Source organism: Glycine soja, chromosome 6, assembly GCF_004193775.1.
Source record: "Glycine soja cultivar W05 chromosome 6, ASM419377v2, whole genome shotgun sequence".
In the NCBI taxonomy this organism is placed as follows: domain Eukaryota; kingdom Viridiplantae; phylum Streptophyta; class Magnoliopsida; order Fabales; family Fabaceae; genus Glycine; species Glycine soja.
In genome coordinates, this window is record NC_041007.1 from 4,824,682 (window position 1) to 4,844,770 (window position 20,089).

The 20,089-nt window shown below is 32.7% G+C and overlaps 2 protein-coding genes and 1 pseudogene across 2 annotated transcripts; 1 reads left to right on the top strand and 2 right to left on the bottom strand.

Annotated features, from left to right (window-relative positions):
* Positions 1-144: 144 nt before the first annotated feature.
* Positions 145-2,120, bottom strand: LOC114414929 (U-box domain-containing protein 4-like). Its single transcript, XM_028379382.1, has 2 exons — positions 1,292-2,120; positions 145-1,198 (listed from the first exon to the last, which is right to left on the bottom strand). Exons 1-2 carry the CDS (start codon positions 1,807-1,809, stop codon positions 277-279), a joined length of 1,440 nt encoding a protein of 479 aa, XP_028235183.1. The 5' UTR covers positions 1,810-2,120; the 3' UTR covers positions 145-276.
* A 3,894-nt stretch (positions 2,121-6,014) lies between these two features.
* LOC114414930 lies at positions 6,015-9,403 on the bottom strand (annotated as a pseudogene).
* Positions 9,404-17,087: 7,684 nt separating this feature from the next.
* Positions 17,088-18,776, top strand: LOC114414931 (probable CCR4-associated factor 1 homolog 7). The gene is made up of 3 exons (XM_028379384.1): positions 17,088-17,328; positions 17,454-17,516; positions 17,616-18,776. The coding sequence occupies exon 3, from the start codon at positions 17,671-17,673 to the stop codon at positions 18,490-18,492; it is 822 nt and encodes a 273-aa protein (XP_028235185.1). The 5' UTR covers positions 17,088-17,328; positions 17,454-17,516; positions 17,616-17,670; the 3' UTR covers positions 18,493-18,776.
* Positions 18,777-20,089: the final 1,313 nt, after the last annotated feature.

The following is a 20,089-nucleotide window of genomic DNA, read 5'->3' on the forward strand; positions in this document are numbered from 1 at the left end:
GAACCACACACAACACAACCCATCTACAATGTGATTGCCATGGTGGTGATTATTGATTAATGTCTCATTTTCAATTTTTACGTTCGATGGAATTGGATGGAGTACTCATCATATGCTGAAATAAATAGCTCACGCCAAAGAAACAATAGAACCTAAAGTGAGACAATTAAACTAGAAAAAACTTATATAGTCTACTATAGAAATATATAGCTACAGAAGATAAAAAAACTCCACGAAAATACAATGTGAAACGGTTCATTTTATTATTATTGTTCTTCAAAATGGGAGGCTCTTGGAAGTGGAAGTGGAAGTGAGTGAAGCAAAATTCCCAGATGGAAGAAAATCCTGACGCAAGTTAGCCCTCTTGACAATCTTCATCATATTGCTCTGCAAACTCTGTTGCACTAACTGCTTCACCGTTTTCTTTTCCTCACTCATCATCCCATCATCCACAACCAAACACCCTTTCCCTCCATTCGATGAAGAAGATCCACAAATAGGAGCAGACACACCCAAGTTAAAGTTTCCACCGTAGCTTCCAGAAACTTGTTTCCCTTTGTCTACCCTCAAACACTCTAATATTCTGGAGGCTCTCTTCTGAGCCAGTGTGGTTCCCACAAGTGTTAATTCAAGCAGCGACGAAACTACCCCTGCCTCTATCATCACCCGCCTGTCACCGTACGCTTTGTGCGCCATGATCATCAAAACGTACGACGCCTTCTCCTGGCACTCCGGCGAGTCCGTCCAACTCAACGCGTCCACAAGAATCGGAATCGCGTCGCTAACGCTGCTAATCGCTTTTCTACCCTCCGGAGTCGACACTAAATTGCTTAGAATCGCGAGACTCCTCTCACTCACTTCCATGTCTCCTATTGTGGACACTAAAAACAAAACCAAATCGGTTTCCAAAACTACTGAAACGTTGCTCTGACAGATCGAGAGATTGTACAAAGCTCGCATAGCATCTTGCTTCATTTGTGATTTGGACTCGATTTTACTTTCGTTTAAATTCTTTAGGGTTCTAACTAGGAACGGTATTGCACCGGAGGATCCAATTATCGGTTTGTTCGAATCCAAAGCGCTTAAGCCAAGGAAATTTGCAACGATCGCTTCAGACACCGACGAATCTGAACCGCTCGATTCAATTAGCTTCAGCATCTTGTGTACCGCGCCAATTTTCACTATAGCCGCTTTATTTCTGCAGTAATTGAATTAAAAATTAAAATCAAATTTCAGAGTAAAATTTAAAAGAAAAAATGTTTAGGTCAGAAAACAGAGCAAAATAACGCACGCATCGTTGCCGATTCCGAGATTGAGCAAAGCGTAGAGCGATGCGATTTGAGAATGAGCGTCTTCTGAATCATCGAGCATTCCGACGAGAGGAGGAATTGCTCCGAGCACTGCGAGATTCGCTCTGGCTTCCGAATCTTCCTTCGCGAGTGACCTCACTCTCGCAGCGGCGATTCGCCGCTTCGTGAAGTCTTCTTCGCGCAGCTCCTTCACCACTTGCTTCAGCTCCGCCAATGCCTCTTCCGTCGCTGTTTTGCTCTCCGCTGCGTTCAGCAGATCCGATAGCTTCTCGGACCTCTCCTCCTTCTCTGTGTGGCTCGCCGCCGAGTTGAAGTCGCCGTCATCGTTGTCGGCGCCGCCGCGCTGGCGATACCGGTAGCGGGAGGTGCCGCCGCAGCTGACGGCGTCGAAGATCAAGCGGCGGAGCACGCGGAAGTGGCCGCCGGTGGTGGCATTTTTGGTGGAGTGGCGGTGGTCGAGAGCGATGGATCCGACGTTGTTCTTATGACACTTTGCCATTCTCCGGCGACCTACATTGCAGAGAAGAACACCGCAGAGACAGAGAGAGAAAAAAAAAGAGAAAAGTGAAGAGTCTCTTTTCTAATTTATATAAGAAAGTTATTTTTCTTTCTCTTATTTATTTTCAGAGTGCTCTGAGTAATTAAGTAAACACTACTGACGGTTAGAGAATGATTTTCAACGTTGTTGTGTTTTAAAAACGAAACGAGTGGTAAACTTCATTTCATTTTCGCATTCATGGAATGATAAGGAAACTTAGAATCATTTCAGACAAAGAAACTACAAAATCGGAGACCCATACTCCTTATACTTCTCTTCTTCTTCTGCTTCTTTGCGTTTTGTCTTTTCTACTATTTTTCATCCATCTTTTATTGAGTAAAATTATTGGCAGTTGAAAAAGACAGAAAAGAAAAAGAAAATGGCTGCCTTTATCTTATCAACCCTACTAATTAAGTTCTGATACACGAAAACAATAGTATGTAAATTTAATTTCTTACAATACATTTACTCTTGTTTTATTATCTTCACTTTTCTCTTGGAACAAAATGTAGTTAGGGCTTCTTTAACGAAAGTTGCTCTTAGAATTAGAAATCTTCAATAGTAAGCAACTGTTGAAGCAACTTTGCAGCATTGGAGAGCAACTCTCCCATCACTCCACATAGTAGCACCGGTGGTTGCTGCATATAGCGCCTGTTGCTATTCACTTTCTTTGTCTCCATTTTTCTTAAAATATTAAATTGAAATAAAAATAAACAATAAACTATAAAAGTGTGAAGTAATTAATTATAAGATTTATTTTTAAAATTTTTAATTATATAAGTTAGTTTTGTTGCTTGAAATCGTAAAATTAATGTGATTTTATAGATAAATATGAAAGTTTATATACAATTAAGAAAAAGAACTTTATAGATTATTATATGGATTCCACCTCACACATTGGATGGAAAATGAGGGAGAAAAGTTGTTTTTCATACAAAGATAAAAAAAAATCTTTATTTATATTACATTTCATTACTTAAGACATTATATTATTTTACATATATACATTCTTTTTACTTTTGTTTTCTATGCAACAATAACAAGACAATTTTTTTTTTCCTTATTTTTCCTTTTCACGTTCTCTCCTACTAAATAGTTTAACAAAACAAATCAGTACTATTTAATTTTTTTTTATATTTTTTTCCCTTTCACCTAAGTCAAATTTTCCTTTAACTAAGCATAGTGTTAGAGCTCGTCAGTAGCAAGAGTAGGAATATGGTGGTTCTCACTAAAATAATGTTTTGGATGAAGGAAAGGTTCGTGTGGGGTCGTGTCTGGATATGCATGCAGAATTCATTTTTGATTGAAGGATGCATTAGGCGTGTCTCAACTTATACACTACACTCACTCCAAATCGAAAGGTACGTGTCAACATTCAAAAATACAAGTCTGTGCATTACTATTTGATATTTATTAATATTCAATTTAATCTATAATTTTATTACCCTTATGTATTCTCAAATAATTAGGTGTATCTAGGGATGTGTGAAGTTAAAATAATATAATATATATTTAGAAGTGTCATTTAGACCTAAAATTTTAGCACCAACTATTTTTCTTCATCTATTATGACAAGAGTTTTTACCTTAGTTCGTTTCATCAACATAAATTTTATCCTATCATTAGCGTATAAAGATTATATTTGAAAAAATTAACTTATAAATTAGTTAATTGAATTGAAAGTATTGGAATAGATTAACCAATTACATATATAATACAATTTTATGTGAAGAAAAACTAACAAATTTGCTGATAAATATTAATTATGTGTGTTTGATTTGTCAATTTCCTACTTTCTATTACGGTTGAATGTAAATTCTATATCACATAGCATTTATATTCAACAGAAGGTAACATGAATACAAAAACACCTTTGATATATAAGTTGGGAAGTTCTAATAATCCACTCATGATCAAGTAATTTTAATTTCACCAAGTTCAATGCACTCCAAAATATAACTGCGCCCCATCTGCTATAACATTGTGGGTTAGGCGCACGATGATTGGTCAATCCCATAATCCATTTTTTATTGTTTAATTTTTGCTTTTTTTAGAGGTAATTTTTGCTTTTATAATTATATCTAAGGAAAAAGAATTGAATAAAATTAGGAATAAAGTCGGAAATATGACAATCGCCCTCCAAAAAAGCCCATTTATAGGAACAAGTGAGTAATAGATAAATTTTAGATGTAGTTTCTTGTAGAATATTGCATTATTTTTTAATTAAAATTAGAGTTTCATATTAATTATTTTCATAATAAAAATTTATTAAAAATTAACATAGATTACGAAAATAAAACCCCATTCTTTCTGTAAGTTTGAACAATGTCAAAGCTCTGTTTACGAAAGCAACAAGTGAAGATTTCAGCTAAATCATTATGTACAATGACATACCAACACTAATTAACGAGACAATTTTCACCAAAACTACAAAACTTAAACATAATTCATTTCATTCACGTCAATGTTAATATGCTGGAGAATTTGTAGAAAAAATAATATATATATATATATATATATATATATATATATATATATATATATATATAAGTGCTGTTTTACACGTGTTATATTATGTTAATAAATTAATACTTTATTTAAAAAAACATATCTTTATAAAATCCTCAGTTTATTACAAGTCTTATGTGGTGGGTCTACTTACCTTTGGATTTTTCCCAAGATGAATTCGGACAAGAAAAAATTATTTCCACTGCCACCTGATGCAGTGATAATTGTTATTTTTCTTTCTAAATCCGTCACCTCATTTCACATTTGTTTTCTACATATTCATTAAAAAATAGCCACCAACAGAGCAGGCAAACAAACTTGAGCAACATCAGACAGAGATGAGTGAACCATTAACATCGGTGCGGCAAGTGAAATAGACAGAGCAGACTTGCCTGCCGTAAAAACATTTTTAGATTTTTTTTTTCGTTTTCAAATTGGGTGATCTTGGATCCATTGAATTCCAATTGTGCAAATTAGACCTTTTAAGTTTTTTTTTTCCCTTCTCATTTATAATCATCAAATCTCTCCATCCTGATTTCATTTAACGTTTAAGTTATTAATTTGTTTTGAAAAATATTTATTTATTTTTCTTTTAAAAGTATGACATTCCTATAATTGTAAGTGAATTGGAGACATAAATATGAGCGAAATAAGAAAAAAGTTTTACGATGCAGGGACAAATTACGCGGGAGAGCCTTACGTGGTGAATGAAACACGACAAGACAAGGCGGGGGAAGCACAACCCTGGAATCTCTCTGCCGCTTCCACGATCCTCTTCTTTGCTTCAAAGTTGATCTCTCTTTCCACTCTTTTCCTTCCCAAGACACATTCCTCTTTAATTCTTTCTCAAATCCCTCTTCCCTCTTCTCCCACATGCGCGCCTCAAACGTCTCCCCCATCCTCGTCTCCGCCGCCGCCCACCTCACGTCCACTTCCTCACTTCCAAAACCGGCCTTTTCCATTCCTCCTCCTCAGCCTCTTCTTCATTTGTATCACTCTACCTGCGCTGTGGCCGAATGGACCTTGCGCGCAAGGTGTTCAATGAAATTCCCGAAAGGGACGTGGTTGCTTGGACTGCACTCATCATCGAGCACGTGCACAATGGGGAGCCTCAGAAGGGTTTGAGGTGTCTCCGTCACATGCATTGTGAAGATGCTCCGATGCCCAATGCTAGAACGTGGGAGGGTGGGTTTCTTGCATGTGGGAGCCTCGGTGCTGTGAAGCGAGGTTGCTTCTCTCATACAGTCTTCGGTTTTGGATGTGTATTCCAAATGTGGGGTTCCCTGAGAAGCGTATCGATCCTTTTGTGAGGTGGTTCACAAAGATCTTATGTGTTGGACGTCCATCATCGGGATTTATGTGAGGTTAGGGTCTCAAGAATGCTTAGAATGCTGATAAATTTATTGTCAGATAAATTCTTTAGTTAACAATAACATACAAAAATTAATAAATAAATTTTTCAAATTTTTTTTTATTTTCAGAAACTAACATTTGAATTTTTATTTTTTTGAACAAATTTATCAATATTTTACATATTTAGAAACAAAAATAATTATTTATCATTTTTTAAATTCAAGACATTAATAACCTTTGTCATCAGCGACTAAGACTAGAAATAGTTTAATAGGAGAGTTCAAGAAGTATGCAAATGAAAGTCTTAGATTCAATCCTCGTTGTCGCCATTGTTAAAAAAAATGAGATCTTGAGTAAAACCTGAATCAACAATTATTTTGAAACACAGAATATCCTCAAGACAAAGTTACACATAAAAAACACAAACAAGTACTACGTCGTATCCTATGGAGTTTTACAAAAAAAAAAAAAAAGTGTTAACTCTGCTTTTATCTAAGTGAAGCTTTCCAGTGGGCAAAATTAATCATTGACAACCATGGCATCCGCAACAGAGCTGTCCAACTTCTTAATAAGCAGTTTATTTAGAGGAGAACGTTCTTTGCCTGATAGAGTCACATCAGCATCAACGATGATTGACTCCTCTTCTTTGAAATATCCCCTGAGAACTCCCATAGCAATTTCATTTTCGACCAATTGTTGTATTACTCTTTTAACTGGTCTAGCTCCAAAATTTGGATCAAAACCCAGTACACCAAGTAGTTTAACAGCTTCTTCTGTGTAATGAAGATCAATTTTCTTCTGCTTAAGCCTGTTTTTCACTCGCTCCATCTACATCAGGTAAGAAAAAATGTATTAGCATGCATCTCCAGCAATTATATTAGAATAGAGTCAAACAAACAGTATTACACTGGCATTAAGTCATAAGCAATCAAAAGAAACTTCAATATCACAAAAAGAATAGTTATTTACCGAGAAAATGAATCAAATTAAAGCACATCAATTACCTGGAGCTCCACTATTTTGCTGATCTGTTCTGAATCCAGAGGCTGGAAAACAACATATTCATCAATGCGATTCATGAACTCTGGGCGGAATGTTTGCCTAGCCAACTCAACGACTTGTCTTTTCATCTGATCATAGACTGCAGTTTTATCATCTTGTGTACTACGAAGAGTGTCAAGTATGTAATGAGAACCAATGTTTGAAGTCATAATCACAACACAATTTGTGAAGCTAATAGTCCTTCCTTGAGAATCAGTAATCCTTCCATCGTCCAACAACTGTAACAAGATGTTGAAGACGTCATGATGTGCCTTCTCTATTTCATCAAATAGTACCACAGAGTAGGGTCTTCTCCTGACCACTTCAGTTAGCTGACCGCCTTCTTCATAACCAACATAGCCGGGAGGGGCTCCAATTAGACGTGAAACAGCATGTTTCTCCATGTACTCACTCATATCAATTCTAACAAGAGCATTTTCAGTGTTAAACAAGTAACCAGCCAAAGCCTTGGCAAGCTCAGTTTTGCCAACACCAGTCGGACCCATGAACATGAAGCTTGCAATTGGCCGATTTGGATCAGACAATCCAGCCCTTGAACGGCGAATTGCATCAGCCACAGATTTCACAGCAAGACTAACTTTTCTCTCTCTGTTTGTTGGAGGTTTGATAATGGTATACCAGTCCATTTGCTAACAATCTCTGTGATATCAAGGTCAGTGACCTCTTCTCCAAGTAAAGATTGTCCGGACTTTCGGAAGTCGGTTAGGTTCTTTTCAGCTTCTTCTAATTGGCGCTGAAGGGACATCAAAGTTCCATACTTAAGCTCGGCAGCACGGTTCAGGTCATAATCACGCTCAGCAGCTTCCATCTCTAGGTTGACTCTATCAATCTATACACGTGTTTATAACATTTAAGTCGCAGACTTTGGGGGAGGGAGGGAGAGAAAGGGGAGAAGAACTATGGTCATGACAACACACAAACTAAACATTACCTCTTCTTTGATTGACCTTATCCGAGTCGTAAGAACTTTTTCATTGTCCCATAGTTCTGTCAATTCTTTTTGCTTCTGTTTAAGTAAACTCAAATCATTTTCGAGCTTACTTAATCTTTCTTTAGATGCCTTGTCAGTGTCATTTTTCAAAGAGAGCTTTTCCATCTCCAATTTCAATATTGCCCTGTCTATCTCATCCAATTCTGTAGGCTTAGAGGTAATCTCCATCTTCAGCTTTGCAGCAGCTTCATCAACAAGATCAATGGCTAAAAGGAAAAAAATAAATTTAGCAGAGGAAACAAATCAAACAGAAAATTTTTTCCAAACTATTAACAATCTAAAGGCTTTTAAGAGTGAGGGAATGAGAATACTTCATTCTTCAAAAAGAAAATTTTGCATTGAAGTAAACCCTAAAATAAATTATTAAAAGGAATCAACCAATAATATATGGGCTAGAGTCACATCTTGCCTTTGTCAGGTAAGAAGCGTTCTGTAATGTATCGATCTGCGAGAACTGCAGCAGAGACAAGTGCACTATCTGATATTTTGACTCCATGGTGCAACTCATAGCGTTCACGCAACCCACGGAGAATAGATATTGTATCTTCGACAGATGGTTGACTGCAAAACACTTGTTGAAATCTACGCTCAAGTGCAGGATCCTTTTCAATATATTTTCTGTACTCATTCAATGTAGTTGCTCCAATACATCGAAGTTCACCTCGTCCAAGCATTGGCTTCAACAAATTCCCAGCATCCATTGCACCACTTGTAGCCCCTGTTAGTTAGGGAGTCAATGACCAAAAAACGTCATATTACTAATTGGTTGAATAGAAGAACTTGAACAAAAACACAGTGGATGACCATATATGAATCAGAATGTACTAAAATCTGGTTAAGAAAGCATATAATCAAAGGCATGCAAAAACTTGATTAAAGGATAAATATTGGTGTCCAACCAATTCAACGATCAGCTATAGACAGTATTATTATATTTATGGTGTATTGCTTTCTTCCATCGGAACTCTGTCTCTACTATTAACAAATCACCCTCCTCCCAATCTACCCAAAAGTAGAAATTTTCAGATTAAGCTGCTTTGACGGTAGCAATCAACTATTTTGATCGTTAATTGATTATAACCAAGAACTGATAACAAATATTCCTGATTTTTAGGGATGGGAGAGAGACGGCATTGGAGGTCGGCACAAGTCCACCTATCTTGTCATGAAAATCAACAATTTTTTAGAAAAATGGGGCCAGCCAAGATCAAACTTTGGAGCACTAAGTTAAAGAAGCTATGATACCATGTCATGAACGAACTATCCTAAACATTTAAGTAATTAGGTGAAGGCATACAGATGATAATATTAAGTCTCTAACAAATAAAAAGTACACAATATTCTTAATGTTGATATTATTATAACTTGTAAGGCTTGAGCAACAAGAGTAAAGTACCAACCTGCACCTACAACGGTATGAATTTCATCAATAAACAATATTATTTGCCCACTTGATGCTGTAACTTCCTTCAGGACAGCTTTCAACCTTTCTTCAAAATCTCCACGATACTTGGCCCCAGCAAGCAATGAACCCATATCAAGGGAGATCAACTATAGACCAACAAGAACAAAAGCAAATTTTAATACAAATTTAAATAATAAAAAATTACAGCACTGGATTGCCTGGCAAGAGCTTTACAGCACCAAGCTGCACTTTTTTACAATATTTCATTTCAGAGAAAATTTAAAAAGAAAATAGGAACAATGATGTGGCCCATTTCATAAGGTTTACCAATTCCAAGTTCATTGATAAGGACATAATTGTTAAAAGAGACAAAAAAATAAAGCTTGAGAAGGATCAAGGAGACTTCCAGAGTCTCAAATAGGAAAATTAATATTTTTGTAAGACAACTAATAACAACATCCTCAGATGATATTTTTCACATCACCCAAAATGTCTTTGTTTTGAACGCAAATATTAGAATATATGAAAACATCCTATAGTATCTTTTGATCATATCTTAGAATATCTCATTTATCCTTTAGTATTAGTTTCCCTATTTCCTTATCGCGTAATTTATTCCCTATTTAGTTAGGATTATGATTATTATAAACAAGGGTTCGTACTTTAGATTTGTGGTCATATCATCATCACATTGTAACACATCACAATCCTTAAGATAATATTGAAAGTCTGTACTCACAATTTCCTCCCTCAGTACCCAAAATCTCATTATTTCAACAGTAAGAAAGAAACATGCTTTGTATTTTAGAATAACAAGAACATCTTTATCTTTGTGTGTGTTTGACGAAGGGGGAGATTTCTAGACATTTAGAAGTATCTAAGTTTTGTGCTCAATCTTGAAATACATAAGCTAGAGGAACAAAATAGACCTTATAACAATGCAAGAAAAATCAGTTTCAGGGCATCAGGAAACTATGGCACTACAAGGTGTTAGCAGCTCATTAGACCTTCTTCAGAAGCTTTTACATAATCAGCCTGCATCGAGGCTTTACACTACGTCAAACAAGAAAACCAACCCATATTTATAATCAAGAGAAAAAACAATAGGAGCTCAACCTTTCAATTCATCAATGGCTCTGGAACATCACCACGCACTATACGTTGAGCTAATCTGCAAAATAATGAAAATGCCTTCAGTACAATTACAGAAACAACACATACAACAAAGGGAATATTTAGTCCAGCATAAAAAATATAAGCTACTGCTACAAAGTAATATTGTGTATCAGGTACAAAAAGTAATAACAACAACAAGAAGCTATATTGGGTATAGCTCATTTCAAGTAATTGCTACAAAATTATATTAGACAGACCCTTCAACAAAAAATATTCAATTAAAGGTTTAAAAAATTTGTTTTATAAAATAAAAGTTATGAATCATTTATAAACTTATTAAGTTTAATGAGATTCTTATCCCTGAAATTAAACAAATTATTTCCTCCTCATATTTTTGTCCAGGCAATTAAAAATGTAAAATTATATGCAAGTTATTTTTTTAATCAAAATTCAGTGAAAAATAAAAATTTATTTTAATCTCTATTACATTATGATTTTTTAGAAAAGTCAATAATTAATTATTTAATATTTTATAAAAAAAACAATTATAAATATTTTTTTCAAATTTAAATTTTAGCAAATTGAGAAATTTAAATTTAAGTTTACAACGTCGCTGACATGGTTACAAAGGTTATATCCTTATATATTTTTTGTTAATAAGTTAAGAAATATACAGTTCGGAAGCTAAGAAAAAAAAATATAATTAATTGAAATTTAAAATGCTGAAAAATGTTTTGATCAAAATAATGATTTATTAACATATTAAAATCAAGAGAAATAGTTCTTTAAACTAAAATTTGATTAAATTAACTACTGACTATCTTGAGTGAGTTTATTTAATTTTTTTATAAACATTTTATTAAAATGGATAATTTTTTATATTGTGTATGTCTAAATGCTTTTTGTTTTAAAAAAATAATTTTCTATTTGTTTTGAGAAACATATCATATTTTTTTATTAAAAAATTGAACGAATCAGCCCAATATATTATAAATTTATGTTTTCATTGAAAGTCGAACTGTAAGGTCTTGGTGGCCGCCGAGGAAAGAAATAAAAATGTGAAGAAAGTTTTAGAAATTATATATGAATCTCACGTATCCATGCATTACTTTAATTTAATTTTTTTTTCTTAATTTCATTTTGTTTTCTTTTTCTCTATTGAACGCTACCTACCACCTTCAGCTTAACAAACTTGTGGTCTATCCAACTGAGCTGTGAGCCTGTGAAAGCATATGTTGTTTGCGACCACCACCAGGCTGGAAGCACCGACAATTTTATTTTGTTATTATATATAAACTTAAGAAAAATAAATTAGATATTAAGTTGCATTAAAGGTTTTACTATAATTTATGTTTAAAATTGTAGCTTTTTATCATGACACAAATTTTTTCTTTTTCTATTTTCCAACTACCTGAAAAAACAAATTATTTTCATATTACTGGCTATTATTGTTATAAAAGATAATTCAGTAAGTGACAAAACTTATTCTAATTTAGTAGATTTTTTAAACATAATTAATAAGTTTTTTGGTAAAAAAAAAATGCTTAACGTAGATACGAACTATATTAAAAATTTATAGAAAAGTACTGGTAGGATTTCTAGGTCGTTTTGCTCGTAACCAGGTTTGTGAAATGGGTGACGCGGTTACATCGTTTGGAATTGCCTACCATTTTGGACCATGTATGGAAGTTAGAGGCATGATAACTTGTGACCCTAAATAACATTATTAAGACTTAAGAGATTCTAAATACAATTGTTTAAAGGAATGTGCCCAAATCTAATGGTTGCCAAGTGTTCAAAGATTTGTTATATTTACATGAATGAAAAATAACGTAAAAAAAATTATGTTTAGTTTTTATTGTGTTTAAAAAAAATTGAATCAGTAATAATCACACATTATAAATAAAATTAGTCTTTAATTTAATAAATATGAATGTCATCCTTTACCTAGGAAAAAAAAACAAGGAATGTGACGATTAAAATGGAAATTTTTATTACACTTGTTGCTGATATTAGTAAGCTATGGTTTCCAAGGACAATCGACCACAAATAGTGGCAGAAACGTGTATTTGAGCGAGAGTTTATAAATTCAATTTTGGATCACTTTGGTTTTGTAAAATTAATGATAATTAAGTGGGTTTAGGCGAAGTAATTTATGCTTTAATTGTAATTTATAATAACACATGTTTAAAATGAAATAACTTTAATTAAACTAACGCGTGTTCAAAATTGAAATTACTTTTAGCTAAAAAAAGTTGCCAAACATTTATAGGTTTGACTGTTTTTGCCAGTTATAATTCGAAAAGGTTATTAAAATAATTTATTTGAATTGGATAAAAAAAGGCACGACTTTAAAAAATATATTACCAAGAAAAATACTGCTGATTGTGATTTGTAGCAATTACGGGCGATTTCGTTACAGAGTAAAAAAAGTGATCCGGCGTAAAAAAAATGATCCGTCAAATAATTTAATAACTGTTTTTGCAGAGATTGGAAAAAAGTTAATTTATGTTTTTCTGCAGTGATAAAAATAATTTTTTCTTTAAAAAAAGTTAAATTTATTATAGAATATTCAAAATGATTTCTGATTTTAACAAAGATTTCAGTTTTTTTTTTAGTTTTTGTTATGAGTTTAATAGTTATTCATTGATGGTATAAAATAATTTTATTTTATCATTCAATCATAACTCATTATTGGTATAACTTTTAAAATTATTATTGTGAAAATAAATAATATATATAATAATTTATATAAAAAAATTATCTTTCGTTATTTTAGAATTTTAGAAAGCTAAAACAAATACATGGAAAACTTAAAAATTAAGTAATAAACGCCCCCTAAAATTATTAGTCTATAACCAAAAAAATGATTAGTTACAAATTAAAATATGAAAACTATTTTTTCTAAAGAGATGACTGCCATGGTATAAAAAATTACAAAAATAAATAAAAAATCATCAGGTGGCTGGAATAATTTGAGTAAAATATATAGAAGATAAATAAAAACAAATATTTTAAATATGGACAATTTTTTTTAAAAAAATGTGTAGTTTAAAAACTATATATATGTTTCTCTTACACATGATAAATAAATAAATTTGTATATTATGTCCTTTTTTATTGTGTAATTCAAATAAGAATAAAAATATGTTGAATCAGTTGAGATGAACTTCTAACTAAATTTGGCATGACCTATTTATATTTCTATGACCAAAAATCTTAAAATATATTATTTAATGTATTTTATCCGCCGGTTTGGCTATGAGTGATATTTTACTGGAGATTTTGATTGTATCAAATCTATTATTCTTGTTGAAGCATATATTTCTTGAAAAAAGTGTAGGATGAACAATTTCAAAATAAATTATCCATTTATTTGACACAAAAGATCACAAAAATATACTAATTTACTATCAAATTTATTCCAATTCAATAAGAAATTTTAATATTTTTTTTAAGGACAATAGTTTTAAAAAATAGATTACCTATCTTCACTTTAATTTCAGGCAAAATAGGATTGGGGTGCCAATTCAAAACCTTCCGGGTCATGAGCTTATTTTTTAGACTCGAGTTAGTCATTATATAAGTTTGTTTAGCATATTTAAAAACCTATTTTATATTAAAAAGTGTAAAATATAATAATTTTTTTCAACAAAGCCCAAAAAATCATTAAAAATAAAGACAATAAGACAATTGTAAGCTCTTTAGCCTATTTGTAGTTTTTTTTTTGGACTGAAAAATAAGTAAGTCAAATTGAGAGAATATAAATATATTTAAGTCTAAAATATTTATTAAGTTGTTACTTACTTTCTGTCAGATTATTTCTTCAAAATGTCTTCTCTTGTTAAAAACGTTTAGCCTAGCGAGACTAATAATAATCATAAATCAGATTAGAGAGAATTTGTTTTATAAAAAGATATAGAGTGAGTTTAAATTTAATTTTTTCCATGTCCAATTCCATGTTATTTTATGTTTACTTCTAATGCCTTGTTGACTGATAGTGAAGTATTAGCTTTTCCCAAAACTTTTAATTCCAATAATAGTTCCATTCACTATATATACATATAATGCTAAATTATTAAAAGACGGTTATATTACTATACTAAATTGATATATATTATCAACACATCAACTATTAATATAATTTATATATTATTAAAAGCTGTCCAGCAACTTGGCATGTGTGAGCTGTTGGGTAGTGCAGTCACTCCAACATTTTTTTTTTTTTTACTTTTTACATTTTTTGTTTTCTATTTTCTCAATTTTTTTTTTTAAAAAACTGTACTTAGCACAACCATTTCCATTGCAAGATTAACTTCAATACAACTTGTAACATGATAAAAACACAAAAATTAGATAAAGATGTAAACGCCCCCATTAGAAAATAAGCAATTGTATTAACTTGTCTCCTAATAAACTAAAGTTTTAAGTTATTGTGTAAAGAAAGTAATTTCCTACTATCAACCAAAATCACTCCAAATTCAAACATATTCATAATAGACTTGTGAATTCTATCAATCACAACATTGCAAATTATTTAAAGCAAAACAAGTGTTTTCCCAGGAGCCTATAGATATGGATCACTTCAAGTGAATTTTACAACATAGATATTACCTTTCTCATACCTAAACATACATATTAGCTCTAGTCTTTTGATATGTCACGAGAAAAATAATATTTATCGTCCTTAAAAAAACAATTTTATGGAGGAAAGAGGTTTTCAAATAATGAAAACCTCATCTCACTCATAATATCAAATATTAGATATGTGTTTTTTTTTAAACAAATCATTCACTTAGTATTGTTGTAGCAATTGTAATCACATCTGGGTGTGATTCCTTTGTATTATTTCTCCTACGATATGATGCGAGTTTGGCAAACAACCTCTACATGCTTTTCACAAAGAAGGATTTGCTCTAGGTGGATCTTCCATACTCTAGTAATTTATAATTTCATGCAATGTGAACCTCTTGCACATGAAATCACAAAAGAACCCATGTATGATTTATAGTCATATTTAAATAACACTATACATACCCTGCTTGTTATGAGCTCCTTTGCCAAGGCACACATGAAATGACCACAACATCTTCAGGTTCCATCAATTCCTCAATTAACACTCAATTCAAATCAATTCTTTATCCTTGAATTTATAAGTTCATGGACTTTCATATCTAGAAGGTCAGGTAAAGTTTGACCTCAAACTATTATATGCAACCAATGATCCTTCCACACTCTCACTTTATGTGTTAAGTATGACTGTGTCCAAATCACAATGGACTATATCAAATAATAAAATTTTTAAGGTTTTAATGTTGACAAAGTATAAATTTTATGTATTAATCTTTCGTGCTTAAGCTATAGGTTCATAAATATCTCAATGAGATACAAGTCACATTGGTCAATACTACTTAAGCATCTAGTCCTGAAAAGACAAGTGTCTTAACACTTGGCTAATAGTACAAAAGCAATGGAATAGTTATTAGATCCTCAAGTAATGAAAACAATCACAATAAAGTAACATCCATAGGCTTAGTAAGAAAATCGCATCATAGCACACAAAAAGAAAAAATTCAATTGTCTTGTCTTAACATTCTTAATTCCTTTTGTCTTATGTTGTTAATGTTTTTTTTCAATTTGTACGTTGAAAGTCAAAGCACCAAGCGACACTAACAAATTGTACTTCTTTGAAGATATGTTGTAGAAAGTGTTTCTTATCAAAATACATTTTCTATTAAACATATATTATTTGTGAAAGTTAGGTTTGACTTAGTGACAAAGAATACTTAAGTCTTAATATCAGAAAAGGTTAAGTGTAGCGTGAGGAATGATCTAGAGAGTACTTGTTGCAGATAAAAGTGACATAAGAAAAATTTGGTTATAATAAAAAAATCATTAGTGAAACCCTTAAAGGTTTGAAGGATAACTTAACATAATCCAATAAATAGGATAAACCAGTATAAAATATTTGTATTTTTTTACTCCTTCTATATAACTAATTATTTTCTATATATCACTTTTATATCATTACATCCAAGTTTTGTGAACTAATTTTTTAAGCACAATATATTTTTTTAACCCATTGCATGAAACCATTCATCCATTAATATCTGTTTAATTATTCATCACATTATTCAATTCTCTTCTAATAAGTTTCAAGTACTACCATCACTAATTTGTCATTCATAATATTTTCCTAACAATACTAGGGATATCTAGATGTTATGCCAAGTATAGCTTGACTGACAACTTTCTCTTAACTAAAAATTTACTGAAACCAAAATGTGAAAATAAATCAATACCTATATTATAATTTTTAATTTTCATATTAAAATGTAGAGACTTGTTTTATTTAATTTCTCTTTGCGATACATGATCTTGTCATTATTTGGATTTTTATATATTCACTAAAAAATATTAAATTCTTACTTTTTATTTTTTCTTCTCAAATTCCAAACTTTAACTATTTCAATTTTAATTAAAATTTCCATTTTCTGCACAAATCTTGTGTTGTTTAAACTTTTGAAAATTTATATATATTTGAATCAAGGATTATTATATAAATGAATATATTTAAAATGAAATGAACATATTTTTTTTGATAAATGATTGAAATAATTCTACATGTCTACAGAAAACATAATAATAATAACAAGTAGTATTATTATAAAAAATATACTAATAATAATAACAAGTAGTATTATTATAAAAAATATACTAATAATAATAACAAGTAATAAAAAAAACAAGGTCGGCGATTTGGGTCTGGACAGATGTTAACGACTGATATCACATTGTCGCATCCCGAATTGCAAGAGCCCAGTTGTAAACGACACCTCCCGTGTAGTTGTTGCTAACCAAAACGACCCCACGCCCCATCCCCAGTACAAATCAGGTCTCAACCCCTCGCCCCCAATTTCCTGTCGCCTCCCCCTTCTTCGCTCCCACCCTTCGTTGACCTCCTATTCTCCCCTCATCGGAGCTCAAATCTCCGATCCCTTCATCCATATCGCTTCACCGCAACTTTCTCTTCATCCATCGCAAGGTTAGATTCCTCACTCCTCTACTACTTCCATTTCTAGGGTTCCTACTTCAACCCTAGTTCACTCCTAATTTCTCAGAATCACTCCTTCTTCTTCGATGGATCTAATACGCTTGTGTTTGTTTCAGATCTAGTTGAATCTCAACCGCGCTCCTCCGATTCGAAGCTCCACTCACTCAAATCCTCTTCAGGTATCGCGGCTCGTTGATTTTGTTTAGATTTGTTTCCTCGTTCGTTCCGGATTTGTGAGGTTTTGAGATCTGAACCGTTTCCGCGTGTTGTTGTTACAGATCTGGGGGGTTTGATTGCGATTCTCACTCTGCTGCTCGGATTTGTTCGTCTGAGATGTCGATTTTACCGAAAGGCGATTCGGTTCAAATCAGGGAAGTTTGGAACGATAACCTCGAGGAGGAGTTCGCGTTGATCCGTGAAATCGTGGACGAGTATAACTACGTGGCGATGGATACCGAGTTCCCCGGCGTGGTTCTCCGTCCGGTGGGGAATTTCAAGAACATCAACGACTACAACTACCAAACCTTGAAGGACAACGTGGACATGTTGAAGCTGATCCAATTAGGTCTCACTTTCTCCGACGAGAACGGTAACCTCCCTACCTGCGGCACGGAGAGCACCTGCATCTGGCAATTCAACTTCCGCGAGTTCAACATCAGCGAAGACATCTTCGCGAGCGACTCGATCGAGTTGCTGCGCCAGTGCGGGATCGACTTCAAGAAGAACAGCGAGAAAGGGATCGACGTGAACCGGTTCGGGGAGCTCCTCATGTCCTCCGGGATCGTGTTGAACGACGCCGTGCACTGGGTTACCTTCCACAGCGGGTACGATTTCGGGTACCTCCTGAAGCTGTTGACATGCCGGAGCTTGCCGGAGACGCAGGCCGGGTTCTTCGATCTGATCAAGATGTATTTTCCGATGGTGTATGACATCAAGCACCTGATGAAGTTCTGCAACAGCCTCCACGGAGGGTTGAACAAGCTCGCGGAGTTGTTGGAGGTTGAGAGGGTTGGCGTGTGCCATCAGGCTGGGTCTGATAGTTTACTCACTTCTTGTACATTTAGAAAGTTGAGGGATGCGTTCTTCAGTGGCTCCACGGAGAAATATGCTGGTGTCTTGTATGGTTTAGGTGTTGAGAGTGGACAGACTAATTGAAATTGAAATGAAAAGAAAAAGAAAAGAAACGAAAGAAGAAGGATATAATTGGTTGTAGAGTACGTCTTAAGTGTGAGTCTCTCTTTTTACTTTGTGTACACTTCTGCCAAAAGAATGGTTGTTGTTTACTTGTAACATTTTCATCATCATCATCATCCTTGCTTGAACTGTAACTTGAAACCGTAGCTGGTTTTGTTAGCTTGAGTTCTTTGTAAATCATCACCTTCAGTTTAGTGTCTTCAAATTTCAAATAATAATTTATGATGATTCCTTTAGTTTGCTTTGCTGCTGCAGCTATATTTGTTTCTTGTAATCGTTGCTCAACTTATAACCAATACTACCAACACAGTTTCTCTGAACTCTGAAAATGTTAAGTCCAGTTCTTAGTTCGAATAAGAAGTCTTGTTTCTGTGTCTGTGAATTATGGTTTGTTCTGATTGACTGGGTGCAATGCATAAAGGTCCTTCTTTCAGAATAGGCCAAGGTTTTATTGGCTTTGTTGGGTAAATTGAGTTCTTCTCTAAACGTGGGCGAAGCATTGCACGCGATTCATAAATTGAATTTTCGAAGACAGCATCAAGATGTGATGGATGGCCTTGGTGCTTCCATTATTTGATTTCTCTCGCTTTTCGAAGACATGGCTACTGTGCATCTGATGATTTCACATTTTCCACTTATGAGAGGTATTGATTACTATTCTGCTTTGGCAATTTAGCAGTCTCACCGCAATGAAGAGATGACACGGGCAGGTTTGGATCGAAGTTGACGTTTCTTGCTTGTTTTCAAATTGAATATAATAATGTGGTAATGAAATTATTCATTCAATATACGAAATTATTATTTCTTTTGGGAAAATTAGTTATTTGGTTCCAATAATCTTACGATCTTATTTTTTAATTGTTTTTTTTAGTCCTTTGTATTTTAATTCTCTTTCAATTATTCGTAGTCTTTATCATTTATATTTTAATTATTTTTTAATTTTTACTTAAAAAATATATAAAAATAATTAGTTACAAAATAATTATAAATTATCAATTTTTTTTATTATAAATTATCTTATAATAAATTAGTTACCAATTATTTGTTAATATAATTAATAATATTATTTATATTTTGATGATAATGATTAAAATGAAATTAAAATATAAAACATAAAAATTAAAAAGATCACTTTAAAATTATAAGAATTAAAAAATTACTTTTAAAATTATAAGAATTAAAAAATTACTTTTAAAATAAGTAAATTATAGAAATTAAAAAAATCACTTTCAAAATAAAAAATTAAAAAACGTGAAACTATAAGGATTAAATAAATAATTTAATTTTTTTTTTCCGGCACTTAATTGTGGACCGTCAAAGTTGAATTGTAAAAATGGCATGCGACAATCTTTCTTTCCATCCCTATTTCTATATTTTGAATTGTTCTAAAAGAGTTAAATATTAAAAATCTTTGGAAATAGAAAAAATCCCATCTAATTCAAAAATAACATTTTTGGAATACTTTAGAAAGCGCACAGGAGTACGTTTGAAACAAAAAGATACAGTATATGTTTGAGGTACCGTTTGGACTCTTTCAAAAATATATTGAGAACAAAAA

Coding starts and splice junctions, on each gene's coding strand:
- LOC114414931 (XM_028379384.1), top strand. CDS start 17,671: ATGTCGATTTTACCGAAAGGCGATTCGGTTCAAATCAGGGAAGTTTGG.
- LOC114414929 (XM_028379382.1), bottom strand. CDS start 1,809: ATGGCAAAGTGTCATAAGAACAACGTCGGATCCATCGCTCTCGACCAC. Junction 1,199..1,291: donor CTCGGAATCGGCAACGATGC/GTGCGTTATTTT, acceptor CAATTACTGCAG/AAATAAAGCGGCTATAGTGA.